Source organism: Syngnathus leptorhynchus, chromosome 7 (assembly GCF_054491065.1).
Source record: "Syngnathus leptorhynchus isolate UIUO chromosome 7, UIUO_Slep, whole genome shotgun sequence".
NCBI classification, from domain to species: domain Eukaryota; kingdom Metazoa; phylum Chordata; class Actinopteri; order Syngnathiformes; family Syngnathidae; genus Syngnathus; species Syngnathus leptorhynchus.
In genome coordinates this window covers 8420227-8441565 of record NC_141201.1, presented here as the reverse complement: position 1 = coordinate 8441565, position 21339 = coordinate 8420227, and the positions used below count along the sequence as shown (strand labels likewise).

The 21339-nt window shown below is 42.7% G+C and overlaps 4 protein-coding genes across 6 annotated transcripts; all 4 read left to right on the top strand.

Moving 5' to 3' along the window:
- Positions 1–687: 687 nt before the first annotated feature.
- On the top strand, positions 688–4591 carry LOC147054579 (uncharacterized). The gene is made up of 5 exons (XM_085916634.1): positions 688–1220; positions 1396–1718; positions 2004–2073; positions 2548–2981; positions 3421–4591. Exons 1-5 carry the CDS (start codon positions 854–856, stop codon positions 4585–4587), a joined length of 2361 nt encoding a protein of 786 aa, XP_085772760.1. The 5' UTR covers positions 688–853; the 3' UTR covers positions 4588–4591.
- Positions 4592–5149: 558 nt separating this feature from the next.
- LOC147054578 (uncharacterized) lies at positions 5150–8527 on the top strand. Of its 2 annotated transcripts, none has more exons than XM_085916643.1 (6): positions 5150–5296; positions 6045–6369; positions 6449–6508; positions 6758–7099; positions 7182–7524; positions 7666–8527. In XM_085916643.1, the coding sequence occupies exons 1-6, from the start codon at positions 5189–5191 to the stop codon at positions 8207–8209; spliced, it is 1722 nt and encodes a 573-aa protein (XP_085772769.1). In that variant the 5' UTR covers positions 5150–5188; the 3' UTR covers positions 8210–8527. The 2 variants fall into 2 exon arrangements, with proteins under 2 accessions (XP_085772769.1, XP_085772770.1); XM_085916644.1 differs by lacking the exon at positions 5150–5296 and adding an exon at positions 5352–5440.
- Positions 8528–8797: 270 nt separating this feature from the next.
- Positions 8798–15488, top strand: LOC147054577 (uncharacterized). Its single transcript, XM_085916639.1, has 9 exons — positions 8798–9103; positions 10952–11053; positions 11217–11388; positions 11515–11564; positions 11851–11964; positions 12647–12839; positions 13271–14004; positions 14216–14320; positions 14524–15488. The coding sequence occupies exons 1-9, from the start codon at positions 8951–8953 to the stop codon at positions 14782–14784; spliced, it is 1884 nt and encodes a 627-aa protein (XP_085772765.1). The 5' UTR covers positions 8798–8950; the 3' UTR covers positions 14785–15488.
- Positions 15489–15670: 182 nt separating this feature from the next.
- LOC147054576 (uncharacterized) lies at positions 15671–21296 on the top strand. 2 transcript variants are annotated; one of them, XM_085916641.1, is made up of 8 exons: positions 15671–16229; positions 17188–17289; positions 17664–17835; positions 18005–18054; positions 18490–18591; positions 18737–18923; positions 19387–20126; positions 20205–21296. In XM_085916641.1, exons 1-8 carry the CDS (start codon positions 16080–16082, stop codon positions 20466–20468), a joined length of 1767 nt encoding a protein of 588 aa, XP_085772767.1. In that variant the 5' UTR covers positions 15671–16079; the 3' UTR covers positions 20469–21296. The 2 variants fall into 2 exon arrangements, with proteins under 2 accessions (XP_085772767.1, XP_085772766.1); XM_085916640.1 differs by having other exon boundaries at positions 18734–18923.
- Positions 21297–21339: the final 43 nt, after the last annotated feature.

Here is a 21339-nt window from a genome sequence, read left to right as displayed (position 1 = left end):
TGCAGCGGTTCGTGAAGCTTATGGGTTTTTTGTGTGTGTTTTGGGTGTTTAGGGGGGACCTCAGTATCCTCTCACCCAGCAGGCCAGCAGTTAGGGGTGGGGTAATATGTTTGTCCTTTGCAATGTCATGCTTTCTTTGCAGCTTTGAGGGATGTCTCTAGCAACAATTAGGAGACAGTCATGGAATAAAAACGCGTTCCTGACTTCTGCCACAATGTCTTACTCAATGACTGTCTACTTGAGCATTATTTTACTCCTGTTTTCATGGAGAATCCTTCAATTCTGTCTAGGATGTCTGCTTATGATCAGAGCTAATGATGTGGAATTTCTTGGGAGTTTTTCAAATCCCTGGAATTTCCCTCAAACGGCTGCATCATGCCAAAATGGCCTCGTATTTGAACTTGGGTCCTTGGGACTTTTTAATAATAATGTAATGATTAGTTCAGAACCTCTTTTTTATGATTACTATTATCATTACTATTATTATTATTACTATTATTATTATTATTATTATTATTATTATTATTATTACTATTATTGTTGTTGTTGTTGTTGTTGTTACTAGTTGCACGTGACCATACTTAATTTTGGGGGTGAGAGTGGAATTGTTAAAGATTTTTTTTTTTAAATACTTCGAAATAAGTCATGCTAGGGGCGGAAACAGGAAACGAAAAAGATAGAAGAAAAAGGAACCGGAAGCGAAAATAAAACCCGGAAGATTAAGAGATACCCACAGTCCGCCAGAGTCAGCAGTCGACTTGGTGAAGTAACATCAACCTAATGCTATCCCAATACTGACGTATTCTCGATTTATGTCTTTTAATAGTCGGTTCGGTGTACAGTTGGCACAAACATGGGGGCGAGGTTCGACAGCGAGATGGCGTCGGTGGTCGATGTCGCTTTCCGAGCCACTGTGTCGGTCATCAGGAGCGTATGGGAGAAACAAGCGCCCAATTCGGTGTTAGAAGAGCTCAGCCTCATTGGTGACCTGCGGGAGATCGAGCGCAATCTGCTGGCTCAGCTCCAGCGAGTGTTCGCCGAGTTATGCGACGAGAACGAGACGCTAAAGGCCAAAGTGGAGCAGCTGGAGGACGTGATGCAGAGGAAGGCCGGACAGCTGGAACAGGAGCTGAACGTCCGGGTAGGACAACTCGGCAGAGACATGAAGCTGCTGGAGAAGGAGATCAAGAGCATCAGCGATGGAGGGGCTGCGGCAGGAGGCAAGACTCAGCTCGGCATAATACAAAAATGCCCATCACACACTAAGCCTGAACGGTTTAGTTTGCGTATTTACTTCAAATGAAGATAACTTACTTAACTTGCAATCTTTTGTAATCAATTGTAAACAAACTTTAATATATGCCATGTTATATTTCTCTCTGCGAATGAACACAGAAGTCTCACTGTCGTCAATCTCCGTCAACCAGACCTTCGCTGACACAGAATCAAGTTTGAGTGTCACAGAAGCAGGTAGTGACGAGGCAGACTGGACTCCTAAAATGGACCCACGGTCCAAAGCTGCCCAAGCGATGATGGTCAGCGAGCTCGGTGCCGTGCTTATTGTAGAAGATGGAGCGTCTGCTGTACAGGAGACAACAGAAGAATCGCCCGTGGTACATCATGGCCCCCAACTTGCGTCCTCACCTCAAGATGCTCCAAGTCCCAATTCCTGCGCTCTTAGCAGTCAGGAGTTGGCGCAGGAACAGGCACAAAAACAGGTTTGCTGTCTCCGACAGTTGCTTTTCAACCTTTGACACGTTTCAATTAGCAGCAACATATTTGATTTTAACCATGTAGCTTGTTCAGAGGTTTGGATATGCCAACATGAAGCCTAAGGTCAAAGTTCACCAGTGAAGAAATAAAAAAAACTAAATAGATTGCGACAAACCACATGGAACCAAATTATATGACAAATCACAGGTCTTGATGAGATCATTAGTTTGTTAATCTGTTTAGCAACATAATGAAGAAAACAAATATTTTGTATTTGCTTTGTCTGGCAGGGCTCAGTGGAAGAATCTTCATCGGGAAGACCGAGAAGAACAAGGAAGCCAAGTTTCAAAGTGGAAATGGGTAAAGATTAAGATTTCACGGCTGGCCATGTTAAAATTGAACAAAAGAAATGTGCATAAAATTGGAAAAATGTGCAAAAGATCTCCACAAATATAAAAATTATATTTTTATCATGTAAAATATTAGATAAAAAAACAATTATGACAAGAATATTAGCAAAAAATACTAAGAACAGACCAAAATGCAAGTATTAATAAAACTATAAAAACAATATATCTAATATAAATATTTGAAATATAATAGAAATATTTTGTAAAGGTTACTGTTTTTACCGTTTACCTTTTAACATTAACTGTGATTTACTTCTTTTAACACTTGTATGACAATTGTAGCCTGGAGTAAATGATTCTATTCTTTCTCGAAATCCAAACTTTCAAACAACAGTGTTGTATTCATGAGGTTATGTGGCGTTTGAATCATTAGCAGACAAGTTTCTCCTTTGTAAATAAAGGTGTTGGCTTCTGTCCCTTCAAGCTCTCTCAGCGTCCATCGACATAAGCGACGTCGAAAGAGACTCTGGCGAAGACGAAGATAACCCGAGGAAGAAGGCACGGCGGAACGTGAAGCGCTTTGCATGTGATGAATGTGACGCCGCCTTCTACTGGAAGGCCGACCTGAAGAAGCATGCGCCGCTCCACAAGCAGCCCTTCCCGTGCCAGCAGTGCGACGAGAGCTTTCCGGAGAAGAAGTATCTGGAGGACCATGAGCTGAGCCACCAGGCGGTGTCCAAGGCACCACTGCCCTTTCCGTGCCCACGCTGCAAGCGCTCCTACCGCAAGGAGGAGTCTCTGCAGAACCACCTGAAGCGCCATCAGCCACTGGCCGAGCCAAAGCCTTTCGCCTGCGAGCAGTGCGGCAAGACCTTTCGTGTAGAACGCTCTCTGGAGAACCACCTGCTGCGCCACCAGGTGAAGCCATTACTGTGCTAAGCTAAACGCAACACCAACATTTTAGTCCAGATCTTGCAATTTTCTTCCCCTTTAAAAATATTCTTGACTTGGATTCTCTGCAACTGAATTTAAGGTTTGAAGACTCGGCTGATCTAAAAAAATTCCTACAGACATTTCAGTTGTAACAGGTCAGGCCTAACAAGTAAAGTCTCTCTATTTGCCCCCCCCCCCCCCCCCCCCTCCAAAAGACTTTCCCAATTGGCCTACACAAAGTCTCAATATACATTTTTGACCATTAAATAGTAAATGGTTGCCAGTTATTTGTGAGCACAGATTACTAAATTGTGTTCATGATATACGTATTGCTGACAAAATTGGTGCCATGTGTGCACTAAAGTAAAACGAAAAAAAACCAAAATCTAATATTTTACTTTGTCTTGTGTCGTATTGTATTCAGAAGTGGAAGGAGCCACTCCAGTGCACGCTGTGCAACAAGACCTGCAAGACGGCAGTGCAGCTGCGTGGCCACATGGTGGTGCACTCGGAGGAGCGCCCCTTCAGCTGCGCTACTTGCGGCAAGGAGTTCAAGAGCAAAGACACGCTGCGTTTCCACCAAATGGTTCACACCAACGCCAAGAAGTACAAGTGTAACATGTGCGAAGAGACTTTCAAGTACGCCCATTCGCTAACCGTGCACAAACGTAAGCACACCGGCATCACGCCGTTCGTGTGCGGCGTGTGCGGACGCTCGTACCGCACCGGTACGGCACTCAAACGGCACAGCGTGGTGCACACGGGCGAGAAACCATTCACCTGCCACGTATGCGGCGCCCGCTTCAGCCTTAACAACAATTTGAAGCGACACTTGCGCATCCACACCGGCGAGAAGCCTTTCACCTGCAAGGATTGCGGCAAGAGCTTCTCGGATAACAACAAACTCAAGTCGCACATGCTAGTGCACGGAGCCCGGAAGCCTTTCATGTGCGACCTGTGCGGAAAGACCTTCCTCTTCAACTGCCGCCTGCAGATCCACCAGAAATACGTACACACCAAGGCGGACGACAACCCCAAGGCGTTCCCTCCGAGGCAGAGGAACAAGCTTCTCGTCAAGCCCTACAGCTGCAAAATCTGCCTGGCCAGCTTCAGCGCGGCCTGCTCGCTCAAGCTCCACGAGAAGGGCCACAGCGAGCATAAGGAGTTCTCCTGCGCTTTGTGCGGCAAGGCCTTCCACAACAAGTACTCGTTCCGCTCGCACCAGCGTTCGCACTCGGGCGAGAAGCCCTTCGTGTGCGAAGTGTGCGGCAAGGGATTCATTCACGCCGGTAGCCTCAAACAGCACGAGCGCATCCACACGGGTGAGAAGCCGTACAAGTGCGAGCAGTGCGGCAAGGACTTTCGCACCGACGGAAACTTCTACCGTCACCTGCGCATCCACACGGGAGAGAAGCCCTTCGAGTGCGCCTACTGCCATCGCAAGTTCCACCAGTCCAACCAGCTCAAGTCACACTTGCAGGTGCACACGGGCCAGAAGCTCTACTCGTGCCAGACATGCGGACGCGGATTCTCCGACTCCAGGCAGCTCAAGAAGCACAGCTGTGACGGAACTGTCGTCCTGGCAATATAGGAAAAGAATGCAACATGTTTTTCTTTTGTGGAAATTAACAGATTTTTTCCCCCCCTAGAATAACAATTCTACAGGGGGGGCACACTTTCAAAACTTGAAAAACTATATTATCAAAAAAGTAATGAAATAAATATTTGCAAAGAAATGGAAACATCTAACTCAACAAGGGTTGAGGCGTGAAACCACATCATTGGGGTTTGGAGACTACCCCAGATAGTTTAAAGCATAGATTTGACATTCTGAAAAGGTCCTAAACCTAGATTTAAATACAGTCTCAAATTCCCTTGAAAATGTGTATGTTGCATGAAATGGGTATTATTAATCCAAAAATGACAAATCTACTATTTTCTTAAGGTATTTTTCTTTTTTTTTTTTTAAAAAGAACTCTTACTGTTTTAAATATTTTAGTACAATACAAGAGTATGATTTATAACATTGATAGCTAAGTATGTTTTGGAGAATGTACAAAAGAACTTTTATTTTGAAAGTTTGGAATCTTTATTTTGAAATCCTCAAGTCGAGCGATCTTCCTGTTGGGTTGTGTTTGCGAACTAACCGAAGATCTTGTTTGAGAGAGAATCTACAATAAATTCCATATACCATGTCTGAAAGTTTGGTGTTTTATTCCCAAACTAACGCCATTTTGGAGATGCTTATTAGATATGCTCTGGATTTAACGGAAAATGCCAAAGAAGACCATACCGCCAAGGTGAACTTTTAATTTTATTACGTTCGGGAGAGTAGGGGTTTTACAGAGATGTTACGTCTGAATGCAATAACCTGAAGTAACATGGAGCCTTCTCACTTAGCTTGACAAGCTAAAGTTACCACAGAGACGTTATGTTGTGTTGAGGTTGTGTGCCTACTGTATTGTTTGGTGTGATTGTGGTTAATAGTTTACATGGTTTAGCCTGTGTGTCCCGATTCCTACTGTAAAAATTATGACTGTTAAACTTTGGTTAACCATTAGCATTTTGTGCTATATAAAGCGAGTTGAAGCGCTATCTAGAAACCTGGATGGCCATATTTATATGAACATGTATATATTTCTTCTTTTCCCTTTATTTTACTGTCAGTTGGTATTTTTTTTTGTTTCAGCATGACTTTCACAGATGCCATTGTGTGTTTTCTGATTGACAGCTCTCTGTTTACGTTCTATTTGTGTCGCGGGCTAGCAGCAGTAGCGCCACCTAGAGACTTGGAAGACGACCCCCGAGTACAGTGGGATGTTCAAAATCAAACTAACCACTTTTGGGAGTTCTCCAGAAATTTGTCGTAAAATGTAACCTGATCTTCAGCTAAACTAAAATTATATACAAACACAGTCTCCTTAAACGAATACTGTTTCACATATAGAAGCGAGGTCTCCATGCTTTTCTGAGACACACGTTTAATCTATATCAAAATTGTATATACAGAAAAATACATGTTCATATGTTTGTAACTGCTCCAAACAGGCACAAATTGACAAAATGGTGGAGCTCCTGGCTCGGGAGGCAAGCAGAAAGATCAACTGTGTTTACCAGCAGCTGTTTGACAGCACCTATAAGGAAAAACTGATGCTTCAGAACAAAGTAAGCGAGCTGGAGTGCCAGCTGAAGGCAGTCACGGAAGACTTTGACGTCATCACAATATGGAGGGAGAACGTGTTGAGTGGATGTCCCGTGCTCAATGAGCAGACGGGATGGGTCTTCACCCTGAAGCCTTTCGGGGTTTTAGTGAAATCGGATGAGTGGGCAAAGGATGACGCTGAGTCCACATCAGCCGTAATCATATGCAATGGTGTGTATAGTATAATATACTCAGCTGTGATGGTACTGACTGAATATTAATAATTTAAAAAGTAAAATGATTCCTTTAGATGAATCTACAATGGAGAGCTTGAATTGTGAAGCTGAGTCATCATCAGTCAGTAGACAAGGTAAGATCATAATCTTTTCTGACAAATTATTATATTTCCTCAATAAATGCGATGCGTCCACACATCTAATTGGGCCATACAAAGACAACACTCAAGTGTGCTTTTCTGAAAATGACAGTTTTTTGCTTCTGTTAGATAGAGGTTGTAATTCATTTTATGTAATGTGTGGCTTGTGCTTCACTTGAATGAATAAATGTACCTTAGATAGCCATTTTGTAAGAATCTGATGCGTCCAACTGTCATCTGCAGACATCGCAGGGGATGACATCGTGACGCTGTCCACAGACTCCAACAATCTTTTGCAATCTGAAGTCAATAAGAAGGAGTTTACATGCCATGTGTGCGAGAAGAGCTTCAGCCGTCAGCTCCACCTCAAGAAGCACTTGGACAGTCATAAGGAGCCTCTGACTTGCCACCAGTGTCCCAGGATCTTCCGACGCAGCGTCGCATTGGAACGCCACCTGCTGCGTCACAAGGAGAAGACGCTTCAGTCCTTCACGTGTTCGATCTGCGACAAGACCTTCAAGAACAAAAAAATGCTCAAGGCACACGAGTCGGTACATGGCGACGACGCACAGCCCTTCGCCCCTGGTACACGCCGAATGTCCTGAGTGAGTGATCTTAGATTAAATGGGATGAATTTCATAATTTATTCCTTTTTTATTTTTTTTAGACGTCTCACAGGGTAAAGCGTTCACCTGCGAAACATGTGGCGCCAGTTTTACACTGCAGCAGAATCTCAAGCGGCACGCCCGCATCCACACGGGCGAGCGACCATTCAAGTGCCACGTGTGCGGCGCCAGCTTCGTCCAGGACAAGCTGAAGGCTCACATGCTGCTCCACGGTGCCACCAAATCTTTCATGTGTGACTTGTGTGGCAAGACCTTCCTGTACAACTGGCAGCTAAAGAAGCACCAAAAAGTTGCGCACCAGGAGGGCAGTGAAGCAGACATACAGGAAGGGCGGCGGAAAGTCCGGGCTCGGCGAAAGCGTACCGTCATCTTTAAGCGTGACAGGTGAAGGAAAATTCATCCTATCATAGATTGCTTCTCCGTGGTAGTTTGAAATTGTTTTGCTATAGTCGTGACATCATAGGATTTTTCTATGTATGAAAAGTTAGGGCTCTTTGCTTTTTTAGTCATTTTAATTCTTAACAGGACCACCATGGAGTTGGCAGCGTTTGCCTGCAAGACGTGCCGACGGGCGTTTGACTCCGAGGCGGCGCTGAAAAAACACGAGCTGCTCCATACAAGCGGGACCCCGTTCACGTGTGAAGTTTGCGGCAAAGCCTTCCTCTACAAGACAACCTTTGACTATCACCTCCGTACGCACTCAGGAGAGCGGCCCTATGCCTGTGACGTGTGTGGCAAGACCTTCATCATCCACCATGCGCTCAAGTCGCACCGGCTGCGGCACACGGGCGAGAAACCGCATGCTTGCGAGCAGTGTGGAAAAGCATTCCGTGTTTACACCAACTACCAGAGACACCTCAGGATCCATACGGGCGAGAAGCCGTACGAATGCGAGGTGTGCGGCGTCAGATTCCGCCAACTCGGACATGTCAAGTTCCACATGCAGGTGCATACGGGTGAGAGGCCATACTCCTGCGCTGCTTGTGGAATCGGCTTTTCCGACTCCAGGCAGCTAAAAAAACACAAGTGTGCTGGCAAGGATCCGGTGAAGACATCGCTAACATCTTGACTCCCAAGGATAATTTGACACATTTCAGTAGAATTTGATAGTTTTCCATAACAACGAATGTACCCGGCATGCAGTCGTGCCCCCTCACTTTGCCGAGTACAACACATGAAAAGGAAACATGTCCATGGATATCCATGTCTGCATTATACTGCCCCAAGTGGCCAAGGCAAGCAAACCAGAAGGAGCAGCACAATGTCCATTGAAGTGAAGCAGAAAATGTGGTCAAATATTTACATGCTATGTGTTGTACTTAAGTGTTTTTATAAAGCTAAATATATTACAGTTCTATTTTTGTTATTAAAACATGCATTTTATTGAGAGAGCTGGAACTGACTGATGATATTTCCATTAATTTCATTGGGGAAAGATGAGTTGAAAATGAGTTTCAAGGCCTGTTCATGAAACAAATATATCGAAGCGTGTACTCTTATTTTGAAACGCAATTGGGAAGTACTGAAATCCACATGAATCGCTTTTAATCACTTAAAAAATAGAGTGGATTTGTTGTTAGTCGGGCATGAAAATGATTTCTTTATTTTCTAAAATATGTATCAAAATTAAAACGAAACAATCTTGTTTTGAAACATGACGTTAACGTCACTTCCGTTTACAAGTAAAGCGCGTTCTTTAGGGCCAAATTAACATGGTGGTCCAGTTATGTACTTTAGTTTATCGTGTTGAAGTCGTCTTTTCGCTTTCTTTCTTGCACGTCGTTTCTAGTGCACTTGAAGACAGTGTCAAATGGAGGACTTTGCAGCGCGAACCACTGCCATTTTGGAGGAAATGGCGAACAACGCAGTGATAGAAATGTCCAAAGTTGTCCTTTCCACGGACAAGACGGACGAGTTTTTTTGGAGTGAGAATGACATCGTTCAAGTTTCATATCAGGATAAGGTACATTTTAGGATTTCATGTGATTTTGCGCCTTCGCGATCATAGAAATGGAAACGCTAGTTTGCTAGCCACTGTAGCATCTGACTCCAACGATGAGGAACTTTAGAATGTATTTTATAGTTGGAATCTATTTACTTAAGTAGTAAGTATCACTGCCCGTTGTGAAAAAGCAACGTTTGATTCCTTGGATGTGTTGGGACAAACACGAGACACAAGGTCTACGAGCGCCTCAGCCACATGTTATCCGGTTGGGATCACTACAAAAAGTCTTTAAAATGTCAATAATGCATCCAAACTGGTAGGATTACATGACAACATCAGTAAATTATGACAAACATGAATTTAACAATCTTGATTGATGACAAAATACATTTACAAGAGGCAAGAGCACAGACAATAAAATCATTTCAAGAACTACTTCTAAGGCGTACTTCCATAGCGTCACACCGTACTTCCGACTGGCAAAAAAAAAATCCGATTGCACCATTAAGCACACTTTGAAACGCTGAGAGAAAATAAATGGTCTTAATAAATTTAAGGCGTTTCCTCTGATGCTGTAGTGGGTTTTTTTTTTTTAAAGTGGTAATTTGCTCGCTAAAATGATGGAGCCCCGCCCATCAATTATAGTTCAACGATCAATGGTGAACTCGACGAGAAAAAGTGCACGATAACCTTTGAACTGGGAGGTCTGAGCTGCAAAGTCGTTAAAAAAAAAAGAGACCCGGAGTGTACTGATGTGACCTACAATGTGACCTTGACAATGGCGACCATGTGGAGATGCAGTACGTGAATGGCAAAACTTAACTTTGACAATTATCAACATATATCTAGCTTTATTTATTATTACATTAATGTAGTAATTCAAAACAACTTTACATAATACAGCCTGATTTGTACTGACTGTGTGATTATATGTCATTGTATGTGAATATGTTATTCACCTGCATTATTTGGTGAAATGAATGAAATGCTCTGAAGATACGACATTTTTCACTACACCCAGATGTGTGTGTGACGATCATTGGGACTTTAATTATTTTTTTTTTTATTTAATTGTGAAGAAGGTCCGCTGGGAGTCAGAAAGTGGGATAAACGAGAACAACAAACAACCTATTGGAATCAGCCATCTTTGTTGTTGACGTTCGCTTTGAACTGGGAAAATTCAAGTGGGATAAATTCGACTTTCCTCGAATGCAGCACTAGTTGATTCAAAGTTAGAACTGGTGGCAATTCTGACAGGCGGTATTGGGTTTTGTGTCCGTCGTTGAGCAAGGAGTCCGTCGTTGAGCAAGTAAAACAAACACGTGGAGTAACAGTTGGTTCTTTATTTGCAAGATCTTGGGTTGTTTAATGACAGTCAGTACACAATGCATTTCAGCAGATAAAACCACCACGTTATACCCCAGATAAGAAAGTTTTATACTGTCCGCAAGCAGGAACAAGGACGGGAAGGGAAAACATTTCCTTCGAAGGCAAACACCTGTTCTGTTATCTTTTGAATGTTCTGTGTCTACAGATTGTGTCATGGAAAATTACTGAGCTCTGTATGTTGTGTCAGCATATAAGAGTAACTATGTAACTATATTTGTGTAAAATAATAAGAATAGTCACATATTGCTGTTGCTCTCTCTCTTCAGTCTTAAAATACCAGAAGTAAAATTTTAGCATTTGTCACAAATGGGGTTTTCAAAAGTGGACTTTCAAAAGTTGAACACATATTTGCAAATTTAAAACAGATTTGGTGTGGATGTATTTAATTCCTATCATATAAATATTTATATATATATGTGTGTGTGTGTTATTTGTATATATCTATATATTTATTTATTATCTAATGTCCCCCATCAGGTGATCCATCTTGCCAACACTTTCATGACGTTGCTGGCTCAAGAAGCAGTTGACAACATCTGCCAACTTTTCAATGAATGTTCTGCAATGCTGCGCTTGCAAGTATGTCAGGGGTGTGGTTTCAAAGGTTTGGGAAAGATGGCATTCACACACGACATCATAATCCCTCTGAACTTGTAATTCCTTCTCAGATGCTATTTTGTGCAAAAGTGATCTTGAATATGAATAAGAATGAATGTGAACAAGAATGCTGTCCTGTGTGCAGGTGACAGAGGGTGAGGCGCAGCTGAAGGACCTGAGGATGAAGCTAGAGGAGGCGGAGATGTCTCTGAGTGCGGTGTTACAAAATGCTTGCGCCGTGGTAGTGGGACAGCAGTTGCATGACCTGGTTGTGGTCGGAGCAGTGGACACGGAGGAAGGAGAGACGCAGAGCTCAGGTTTCCAGCAGTTGGTCATCAATATTGTTTTAGCGTATTGTACAGTGAACACCTGCTGTATTGTGGTTCTGTACAAAAATGTCTGCCGAAGTCAGTAACTGACTTCTTGACATGATGTGTTCACAGCTGTGTCCGTTGAAGTTGAAAACCCATCCATCGAGGACCTGACCTTCGAGGTACTCCAGGCCCTCCAAACATCTTGCATGTTATCAGTGCTAAATTACTGTCCTTTGTTTACAGAGCAGTTCCATTTGAACAGCCACACCTCAGCTTAATCATTGCACCTTCCAGTCCACAAAAAGACTTGCATTTAAATAAAATGACTATCAGCGTTTAAGGGTTTTAAAAATGTCACCCAAAGCTTTTTAGACTAGTAAAAATATTCGTTCTTAGTATTGCTAAAAAATGAGAATTACTGTGTATTCTATACGTTTTGAATCGCCTTGTATGTTTGTCTGTTAGGACCATGCGATTGCACCACTAACACAGGACACCATTGTTGACCAGACGTCGTGTTACGTCATCCAGCAGGAAAATAATACAGACATGGAGAACCACAATGATCTTTACTATCAGGTTGGGATTCTTATCAGTTCAATCATTTTATTTGTTGTACTTGTATAGTCATTAAAGGGAGGCTAAGCTGGTTCATTTTTCACTAACTATTCCTGTTCATGTATTTTTTTTTAATCAGGAAAATGAAAAAAGTTAGCATTTTTTATTTCACCCATTCATTTTGGAGAAATAAAGAAACAATGATTGCCCTTAAAAACAGCCACTTTTAATGAGGAATTGGGCCACGCAAACCCCCATGTCTTGGTTGATGATGTCACAGAAGGAAGAGATCACAATATTGGGAAAGGAAATAGAAAGACATAACGGTGCACTTCAGCTGCAGAGAGGTTGCTCATTTTTCTTAAATCAGCCTTTTGTACATTTTAAACAATTGTCTTTACAATGATTTCCAAAGAGGGAAATTCTGATCTCTATCTTTCGTGACGTAGTCAAGCTGATGTGTCAAATTAAGCAGAGTACTTCTTGTTCCAAAATATACTGTAAAATCTCTTCTGAGGTTTTTTTTTCAAGGAGGAATTGCAGCACTGACATAATGTTTTAATACAGTTCTAAGACATAAGTGCCAACGTTGGGCTCGCTTTACCCTGCCTTTAACAAGGACTTCATTTGAGGAGTGTCTTTTTTTTTCCTTCCCAATAAAACATCCTTTAATCATTATGACCCTTTTTTCTTTGGGCTGAAGTCAGAAGAAGATGCCCTCAACACCAGCCACAATGGCCAAGCCAAAAGCAGCGTTGCAGCTGTCAAGCAGCAAAGAGCACAGCCGGCAGCGCGTCATCTGCCCAAGAACTTTGTGTGCTCACTGTGTGGATGCAGCTTCCCCCTCAAACGCAGCCTCAACGTACACATGCGAAAGCACATTGGGCAGCATTCAGGTCAGTATTACATTATGTATGCGGGTGTATGTAAGCTAAAATTGTCTTTAAACTTAAATTTGATCAAAGTTGTGGTTTAAGTGGTCTTAAAATAAAAGAGTGAGCTTTAAGAGTTCTGTCTTTTCCAAGGTAGTCCTTAAAGCCCTCCATTTGATCAAAGTAATTTTAAAAAGAGGAAGTAGTAGGGGAATTCATTTAATGTAATAATTTATTTTGTAGTAGAACATATACGGCTGGATCTGGAGTATGTTGCTAATACTAAAAAAAAAAAAAAAATAGTTATGTCAGCATCCCTCCACCTTTCACTGTCTATGATTGGTTGCCAGTCTGCAAGATGAAACAAATGTTGGGGACCACTGCTGTAGTTTTGTGTAACTTTGGGACGACTTCCTGTTGTGGTTTTTTTTTTTTTTTTTCCTTTCCCCCACTAGCGAAGTATTCTCACACATGCGACAAGTGCGGGAAGGGCTTCACACTCAAGCAGATCCTACTGAACCACCAACGAATGCATAATGAGGAGCGACCCTTCAAGTGCACACAGTGCTCAAAGAGTTTCTACCGAGCAAACGGGCTGAGGATGCACAAGCGCTTGCATGCCCCCCGCCGCAAAGGCGAGTACCTCTGCCAAGTCTGCAACAAGATCTTCAGTTTCCAATGCAATCTGCAGCGCCACCTGCGCATCCACTCGGGTGAGAAACCTTTCTGCTGCGAAATGTGCGGGAAGAGCTTCAACCAGGCCAACACGCTCAAAAGCCACCAGAGGACCCACACGGGAGAGCGGCCGTTCAAATGCGACACGTGCGGGAAGACATTCAACCAAAAGGGAACCCTGAAGGCGCACGCCAACGCCGCCTCCGTGGCGTGCGTGGCCTGTGGCGTGGTGGTGGCCTGTAAGGATGGAATGCACAACCACCTGCAAACGCACGCCGTGCCGTGCATCTGCACCCTGTGCGGCGATCTACTGGCTTCTGCGACGGACTTGTGTTCGCACCAGCGGCACCACAACATGGCCAGTCGTGCGCATGCCTGCCCCATCTGCAATAAGAGATTCAAGTCAGGCGCGTACTTGAAGACGCACATCAAGTTGCACAGCGGAGTCAAGCCCTTCTCTTGTGACATCTGCCATCGCAGTTTCGCACTGCAAAGCAGCCTCAAGTTGCACCAGGTAAACGTCTTTAGAATAGTTTTGAGAAAAAAAAAATTGCTAAAAGATATACCATTTGATGTTTGTTTTGTTTTCAACTTTAATCACAACACCGTTTCAACTGGTTAGGCTGCACAGAACGTATTGCAAAAAAAAAAAAAGTTTGTGTTGATTTCCCATTTAAATGTCATTTAAAGTCCAAGGTAAACCATATTGGATTTCTCTTCTCCAGGATGTGCACAATGAGGACAAACAGTTTTGCTGCGACGTATGCGGCAAGTTTTTCAGCAGCTTGAACATGCTCATCCGCCACCAGCGAATTCACACAGTTGACAAGGTAAAAACAAAAAGTGAGAGATGGATTGAAATATCGTAGTTTTAACAGTCCTGTGCAATCAAAATCCGTTTTTCCACTGTTATATGCATAACATAGACCCTGGGAAGACAGGACACGCTGGAGGGTTCTCCACTCTCTGCTATTCCCTGCTTAGGCTGCTCACCTCAGATAAGTGAATGATGAATCTGTTTTTTCCTCTTCAGAGAGAGTTCACAGGCGAGAAGCAATACGTCTGCAACGTGTGCGGCAAAAGCTTTAACCACAATCCCAACCTGATCCGTCACCGCCGCATCCACACAGGAGAGAGGCCGTACAGCTGCAGCGTGTGCGGCCGCAGCTTCAACCAGAGTAACAGCCTCAAAGCCCACCTGCAGGTCCACACCGGCCTCAAGAGGTTCATGTGTGAGCGCTGTGGCAAAAGCTACAGTGACAAGAGGGGTTTCAAGAAACACAAGTGTTCCTAATTCTGACGACTGGTTAAACTTGAACTCGCTGGGCGAATTGCTGATTGCACATAAGGAAAATACTTTTTGCTCAATTTATGAAGCTAAAATACTGCTCAGGCTTTGCGATGCTCCCTGGCATTACTGGATAGGTTCAGACGTGGAATTGAATGTATCAGCATGGGCCAAAAATATGACAGTATGTCGTTCTTCACAATTTTTCATCTCCTGGTCATTACAAAGAATGGATGGATTAGATGGAAGTCATGCGCTAAATGGCAATGCACATGTGTACAGCAATGTTCCTCAACTTTTATTGAGTCCACAAACATACAGCATTTTACATTAGAAAAATCTCATAGCAGATCACCAAATTAAAGTTACACCCCCCAAAAAAAATGTACACTGAATTATTAATGACCTTGTCTCAATTCACTCAGTAGTCCCTCTATTGTTGTGGGGGTTGTCCAGCCTGACCCCACAACAGGTAAAAAAACAAACATGATTTACTATACAGTATATATTTACTTCATCAACAACAATAAATACAGTATATGCATTCTATAGTTTTGTAATTATGACTAAACGTTCATATGCATTTATGGCAGATCTGCCCGACTGAATTATTAGAACAAATAATGAGCACTGTATATACTACTGGCCAGCTATTTCCTGGCAACGGCATTTGGTGTACAGTGAAGGTTTCCGTTGTTGCAGCAAATGTTCTTTTGCTTACTGTACATATTTTGTTACTGTTGGTTTAATAAAGCAATTAAAAAAAAAACACCAGCGGCTGTTTTACATTCTCCCAAACACAGTATTGAAATTGTAGAAAAGAATAAGGGGAAAACATAAGACAAAATAAAGTTTGGAGAAATGTTTTCAAATATTTGCAGTATTTAGGCAAAACGTGATTTAAAAAAAAAAAAAAAAACTCTTATTTTGAAACACAACCGGAAAAAACAGTCGTATCAAGGGTGACTTGCAAACCCAAACACAAAATTACACAAATCCCCAGGAACACTTCAATTTAATATACATAACACTGATTTAATTTATAGTATAAACGCCATAAGAAGAACATTTATCGTATTTGGATGGATAGTTACCTCATTTGAGACACTTAATACATTCCTAAAACATTTCAAATAGATAAAAATATCTTCATATTTTGAAACAACCAGTGAGAAGAATGTAATTTCCGGGTGTGAGATAAGCACTTTTTTTTTTTTTTACATAGAAGTTAACGTTCTTATTTCTTGTTCTCCTAAATTGACCGGACTGCACTTCGTCTTTAGTCCACTTCAAGACCAAAAATGGGGGACTTTGAAGCGCGAGCGACATCCATTTTGGAGCAAATGGCAAACAGGGCTGTGATTGAAATGAGCAAAGTGATGTTTGACAGCAAAACGACGCAAGAAATGTCGCTGAGCGAGGACAACACTCCAGTTACATTGACAGATAAAGTACGATTTATTACTTATTTTATTATCCTACTTAATTTGTTTGGTTCCCTCCCGCCCCCTTTTCCCGGATGATCATAGAAATAGAATAGCTAGCTCGCTAGTCATTGTAGCATCCGCCAAATAGACGCATTAGAACTCATTTCAAAACTAAACTGAGTTGTAATGTATGAGTTGATGTGTTTAGATATCACCCATCCCCCGGGAAGAGTCTTAATGTACGAGTTTATGTGTTTAGCGATCACCCCCCCCCCCCCGGGTAGAACCATTTGCGGCCACCGTTTTGAGTTTGACAAGCACGGATTAGTCTACTCTAGATGTTTATAGGTCTACAAGTATGTCGGACAAAGGTCACCCCATCTTCATCGATGACCAGTTGGAGAAAAGTCACTTTACGTTATAACGTAAATGTTATACTGTAATTATAATCGCCGATGATACTATACTATTTATAGTATTGATCATTATTTTTTTGTCAAAAGGTTGCTAAAATGCTAATCAAAGTGATCTCTCAAAGGTAATTAAAAACCTTGCTTTGACTTAAAAGGCCCTAAACCATCTTATACTGTATTTGAAAGTCATATCAAACAAAATGTGAAATGAAGTTCTAATAAGTGTTTTGTACTTGCCGAAATAAACAAATCAAATAAAAAAAAGGCCCTGAACCCTCTTATTCTGTATTTGAAAAGGGTCTATATAAAGTGATAAAACAGTTAGCATTTGAACAAAAATGGTCATCCGAGGGTTGTAGATTTAGGTCAACATTCGTAAAATGTTCATAAATGAATGAGATGAACAAAGAAAGGTTGTCAGAAAAGTACAGTAGGTTGGAGGAGAAGGATCAAAGTGGGAAATTTTCCCAAATGGGATCAAATCAAACTTTTTTTTTTTTTGTATCCTTTTGAGTGTCTACCTGTTTTTGGCCCACCATGTATTAAATTTACTTATTCTCTCCTTACAGTTGATCCATCAAGCCAACACCTTCATGACGTCTCTGGCTCAAGAGGCTGCCGACAATATCTGCCAGCTATTCCATGAATGTTCATCTCTGCTGCACTTGCAAGTACGTCACACAATCCAACACTGTGACATTCAGGGTACCTGCACGATAAGGTGACACGCATGACAGAGTTTGGGAGTTTGAATAATTTTTGTTTAATTATAAAGTTTTTCTGATCTTGAGAACTCTGGTTTGATATATAATCGTGAACAATCGTGTATTTTTTAATTCCACTAACTTTTTGGTTTTGAGTGAGAGGGGGCGTGCCATCTCTCTTAGCTGAGTTGGAGAGGGTACATGGATGAGAAAGAGTGTGAATTTGACTGGTCATTTTACTTCATGCCTCTCCTTGCTCTTCATATCCTGATTCCCCTACAGCTGCAATTTTGTGAATCACAGATTATGAATATTTGAATATGATTATGGCCTTTGTGCAGGTTATGCAAGGGGAAGCGCAGCTAGAGGACCTAAAGAAAAAGCTGGAAGTGGCGGAAACAGCGCTGGATATGGTGCTGAGAAGCGCTCACGCCACTGTAGAGAAAGAGCAAGTGCATGTCCAGGAAGCAGATGGACAAGTCGGCACGTCAGAAGGAGACACGCATAGCTCAGGTGATCCTCAGTTCTTGATCATCATCAATATTCTATCATTTTTGTTAGTAGCATCCATGCTTTTCTTCTAGCAGACTATAACACAGTATAAAAATAACGGAACAAAATAGCTGGCAAACAATGAACACTGGCTTGTTAACTGACTTACTGACATGATTTGCACTTGCAGCTATGTCTGGAAATGTCAAGAACTCTGCCATCATTTACCTAACCTACAAGGTACTCCAAACCACCTCGATCATGTTGACTTGTTGACATCTGAGAGCATTTTCAAGTTAACAGCAGTTCAAGTTTCAAGTTACATTTGACTAAAATGCCACCAATAGTCTTAAGTCCTTCCTTCTTAGAATGTCACCCAGGAGAGCACATACCACCAGTAAGGACCAACCAACCTAACACACGACCAGCAGCTGTAAGCTCTACTCCATATTTTCCCTTATGAAGCTCTGAGGTAGAGCGGTGAAGATAGTATCACTTAATTTCTGCAACAGATATGTTCCACCAAAAAAAAAATAATAATAATCTGTGACATAACAGGCGTGCAAACATTAAGTTGCAATGTGCATCAGTGAACACAGTAATGCACATAATCAATTGCCCTCTGACCGTGTGAATCAAAAATGAAGATTATCATTTTTTTATTTTTTTTCACAGGACAGCATGCATCCAGCGCTAAAGCAGGACATCTTGATTGACCAGAAGTCGTGTGGGTCCAATCAGGAGGGAGACCCTTATGACGATGAGCCAGACCATCAGGTAAGGACGCACAACTAGAATCACATCAATCAATTTATTGTACATTTATTGTTGTCACACTAAAAACATTCAAATTAATCAGATTATTCAATTAATCAGTTGAATAAGCCATAGAGTGATTGTGATCCCTTTTATGGGGCAGGAGACGGAAGACGTCAGTGACGCCAGCCACGGAAAAGGTACCAAACCTGGTGTCCCGGCCAGCAAACGGGGCGGCAGCAACTTCAGCAACAGAGCCCGCCACACAGCGCTCAAGAACTTCTCATGTTCACTCTGCGGACGCACTTTTGCCCTCCAGCGAAGCCTCAATGTGCACATGCGGCAGCACACGGGTCAGTTCTCACCTTATTGGGTGCTACATGCATGTTACTGAAGTCTTGCGTCCAATCAAGCCGGTCTGAAACAGGTTTTTAAAAGAAATCTTAAATTACATTCAAATTGATGTAAAAAGTTTCTAATTTGACCAAAAGAGGCATTAAAGTGAAAATAAAAACAGACATGTTCCCTTGAGGAATCCAAGACAACACACGTGTAGTTTCATTACATAAACACATTTTTGTTTTCTTTTGTTTCTTCGTTTCGTTTGATCGGCAAAATGCCAAATATTGGCCCCGATAATCGGCCAGGGAAATAACTAGTCCATCACTATATAGATACATATTTGCACCTAATCTACAAATGATCTGTCTTATCTGTCTGTTTCAATAATGAAATGTGCCCCTTGAGCAATAAAGTTTGATTTGCAAATATAGTGAAAAGGGAGTCAACATGCAACATTTGCTTGTTGTTTTTCAGGTGAGCGTGCTCACACGTGTGATGTGTGCGGTCAGGGTTTCACACTCAAGCAGATCCTGCTAGACCACCTTCGAATGCACAACGAGGAGCGACCCTTTAAGTGCACGCAGTGTGACAAGAGCTTCTACCAAGCTCAAGGCCTGAAGATGCATCAGCGCTTACACGTGGTGCGCCGCGACTGCGTCCATCGCTGCCACTATTGCAAGAAGGCCTTCAAGGTCCTCGGCAGCCTGCGGCGCCACCTGCTCATCCACACGGGCGAAAAGCCCTTCAAATGTGACACGTGCGGGAAGAGCTTCAACCAGGCCAGCACACTCAAGAGTCACCACAGGATCCACACGGGGGAGCGGCCATTCATCTGTTTAAGCTGCGGGAAGACTTTCATCCAGAAGAGCACCCTGGAGACGCACACAGACGCCTCCTCGCTGGTGTGCGTGGTTTGCGGCGGCGTGGCGGACTGTGTGGAGGTAATGCGCGACCACCTCCAAACACACGCTGAATCCATGCCATGCGTCTGCATGCTGTGCGGCCATCGGCTCACCACGGCAGCGGAGTTGCGCCCGCACCAGCAGCACCACCATTCGACGGGAGGTGAACACAGTTGTAGCATCTGCGGGAAGACATTCAAGTCAGCAAGCTACTTGAAGATACACTACAAAATACACATCGGAATCAAGTCTTTCTCCTGCGACGTCTGCTTTCGTACCTTTTCGCAGAAAAGCAGCCTCAAGACGCACAAGGTACACTGCGGTATTTCGTAGTAACACTGCACGGTAAATTTGTCGAATTAATCTTCGCCTTTTTTCTTTGCTTTCCAGGTGTTGCACACGGGCGAGAAGCCGTTCGCTTGCAACACGTGCAACAAGCGCTTCGGTAACCTGGGCAACCTGACACGACACCGCCGTATACACACAGGCGAGAAGCCGTATATCTGCGATGTATGTGGCCGCTGCTTCAACCAGAGCAGCAGCCTCAAGGCCCACCAGCAGGTCCACACGGGCCACAAGAAGTTCATATGCGACCGTTGCGGCAAGCGTTTCGCCTACAGGAGGAACCTCCAAAACCACAAGTGCCTCTACTAATGACTGCCTGAATGGTTTGACTGAACTTGATGGTTGAATGGCAGCTTGCACTGAAGGAATATATACTTGAGTTGTCATATTTACAGTAAGGTAGTGAAATGGCACAGAAGCTTTGCGATGCTCCCTGGTACTACTGGAAAAGTCTTGAACCTTGCCGCACAGCACATGCCACTGGCCTTATGTGGAATTGTGTGGTAGTAAGTGAATACATTTCCTCGAATCCTTGAATTAAGGTATAGTCATGATTAATTTACATTAATATTGTGTGATGGCCTTTGAAAAAATTGCTGTTTGTCTATATGTGCCCTGCAATTGGCTGGCAACTAGTTCAGGTGTATCCCGCCTAATGCCCATAGATTGCTGGGATACCTTTAGTTCAAAAACTAGATGGCTGGATGGATTTCCCTCTCTAATTGCACCGGCGCCACTATCAATTGAACTGTAGGTGGCAGTAGTATGCAAAAAATGCAGTTTAGTTCCACTGTTTCCCAATCTTGATAAAGCTCAGTCATTTATTTCACGTTCAAAAAAACGGCACCCATTATTTGTAGTTTGTAAATTTATGGGGCAGTAGAGTGTTAGGGAATTCCTAGTGTAAGCCACTACCAACTCCAACCAAATCAGCTTTTGCAAATACTTTTTTTTAATGCATCTTACCAGATTGTGCCATTGTGCAAACCATTTTTATATTGAGAATGTGTGACTTTCAGGCTGGTTTTACAGACAATGTAATGACTACAAAGTAGATGCGTATGGTCTTTGTGTCTCAAAACAACTGTTTTAAAATACATTTTACATGGAGCTCATCTTTTCCTCCTATAAAATCCATTCGCTGTTAAAAGAAACTTGTTTGTTTTGCTTCATGGAAACT

Bases quoted from the DNA above. Each gene is read 5' to 3' on its own strand.
- LOC147054578 (XM_085916643.1), top strand. From the start codon at position 5,189: ATGTCTGAAAGTTTGGTGTTTTATTCCCAAACTAACGCCATTTTGGAG. The intron at 6,370-6,448 runs GTGTGTATAGTA...TGATTCCTTTAG, and splicing joins AGCCGTAATCATATGCAATG to ATGAATCTACAATGGAGAGC. The intron at 7,525-7,665 runs GTGAAGGAAAAT...AATTCTTAACAG, and splicing joins GTCATCTTTAAGCGTGACAG to GACCACCATGGAGTTGGCAG.
- LOC147054579 (XM_085916634.1), top strand. From the start codon at position 854: ATGGGGGCGAGGTTCGACAGCGAGATGGCGTCGGTGGTCGATGTCGCT. The intron at 1,719-2,003 runs GTTTGCTGTCTC...TTTGTCTGGCAG, and splicing joins AGGAACAGGCACAAAAACAG to GGCTCAGTGGAAGAATCTTC. The intron at 2,074-2,547 runs GTAAAGATTAAG...TGTCCCTTCAAG, and splicing joins AAGTTTCAAAGTGGAAATGG to CTCTCTCAGCGTCCATCGAC.
- LOC147054577 (XM_085916639.1), top strand. From the start codon at position 8,951: ATGGAGGACTTTGCAGCGCGAACCACTGCCATTTTGGAGGAAATGGCG. The intron at 11,389-11,514 runs GTTTCCAGCAGT...ATGTGTTCACAG, and splicing joins AGGAGAGACGCAGAGCTCAG to CTGTGTCCGTTGAAGTTGAA. The intron at 11,965-12,646 runs GTTGGGATTCTT...TTTGGGCTGAAG, and splicing joins ACAATGATCTTTACTATCAG to TCAGAAGAAGATGCCCTCAA.
- LOC147054576 (XM_085916640.1), top strand. From the start codon at position 16,080: ATGGGGGACTTTGAAGCGCGAGCGACATCCATTTTGGAGCAAATGGCA. The intron at 18,592-18,733 runs GTAAGGACGCAC...TTTATGGGGCAG, and splicing joins ACGATGAGCCAGACCATCAG to GAGACGGAAGACGTCAGTGA. The intron at 18,924-19,386 runs GTCAGTTCTCAC...GTTGTTTTTCAG, and splicing joins GCACATGCGGCAGCACACGG to GTGAGCGTGCTCACACGTGT.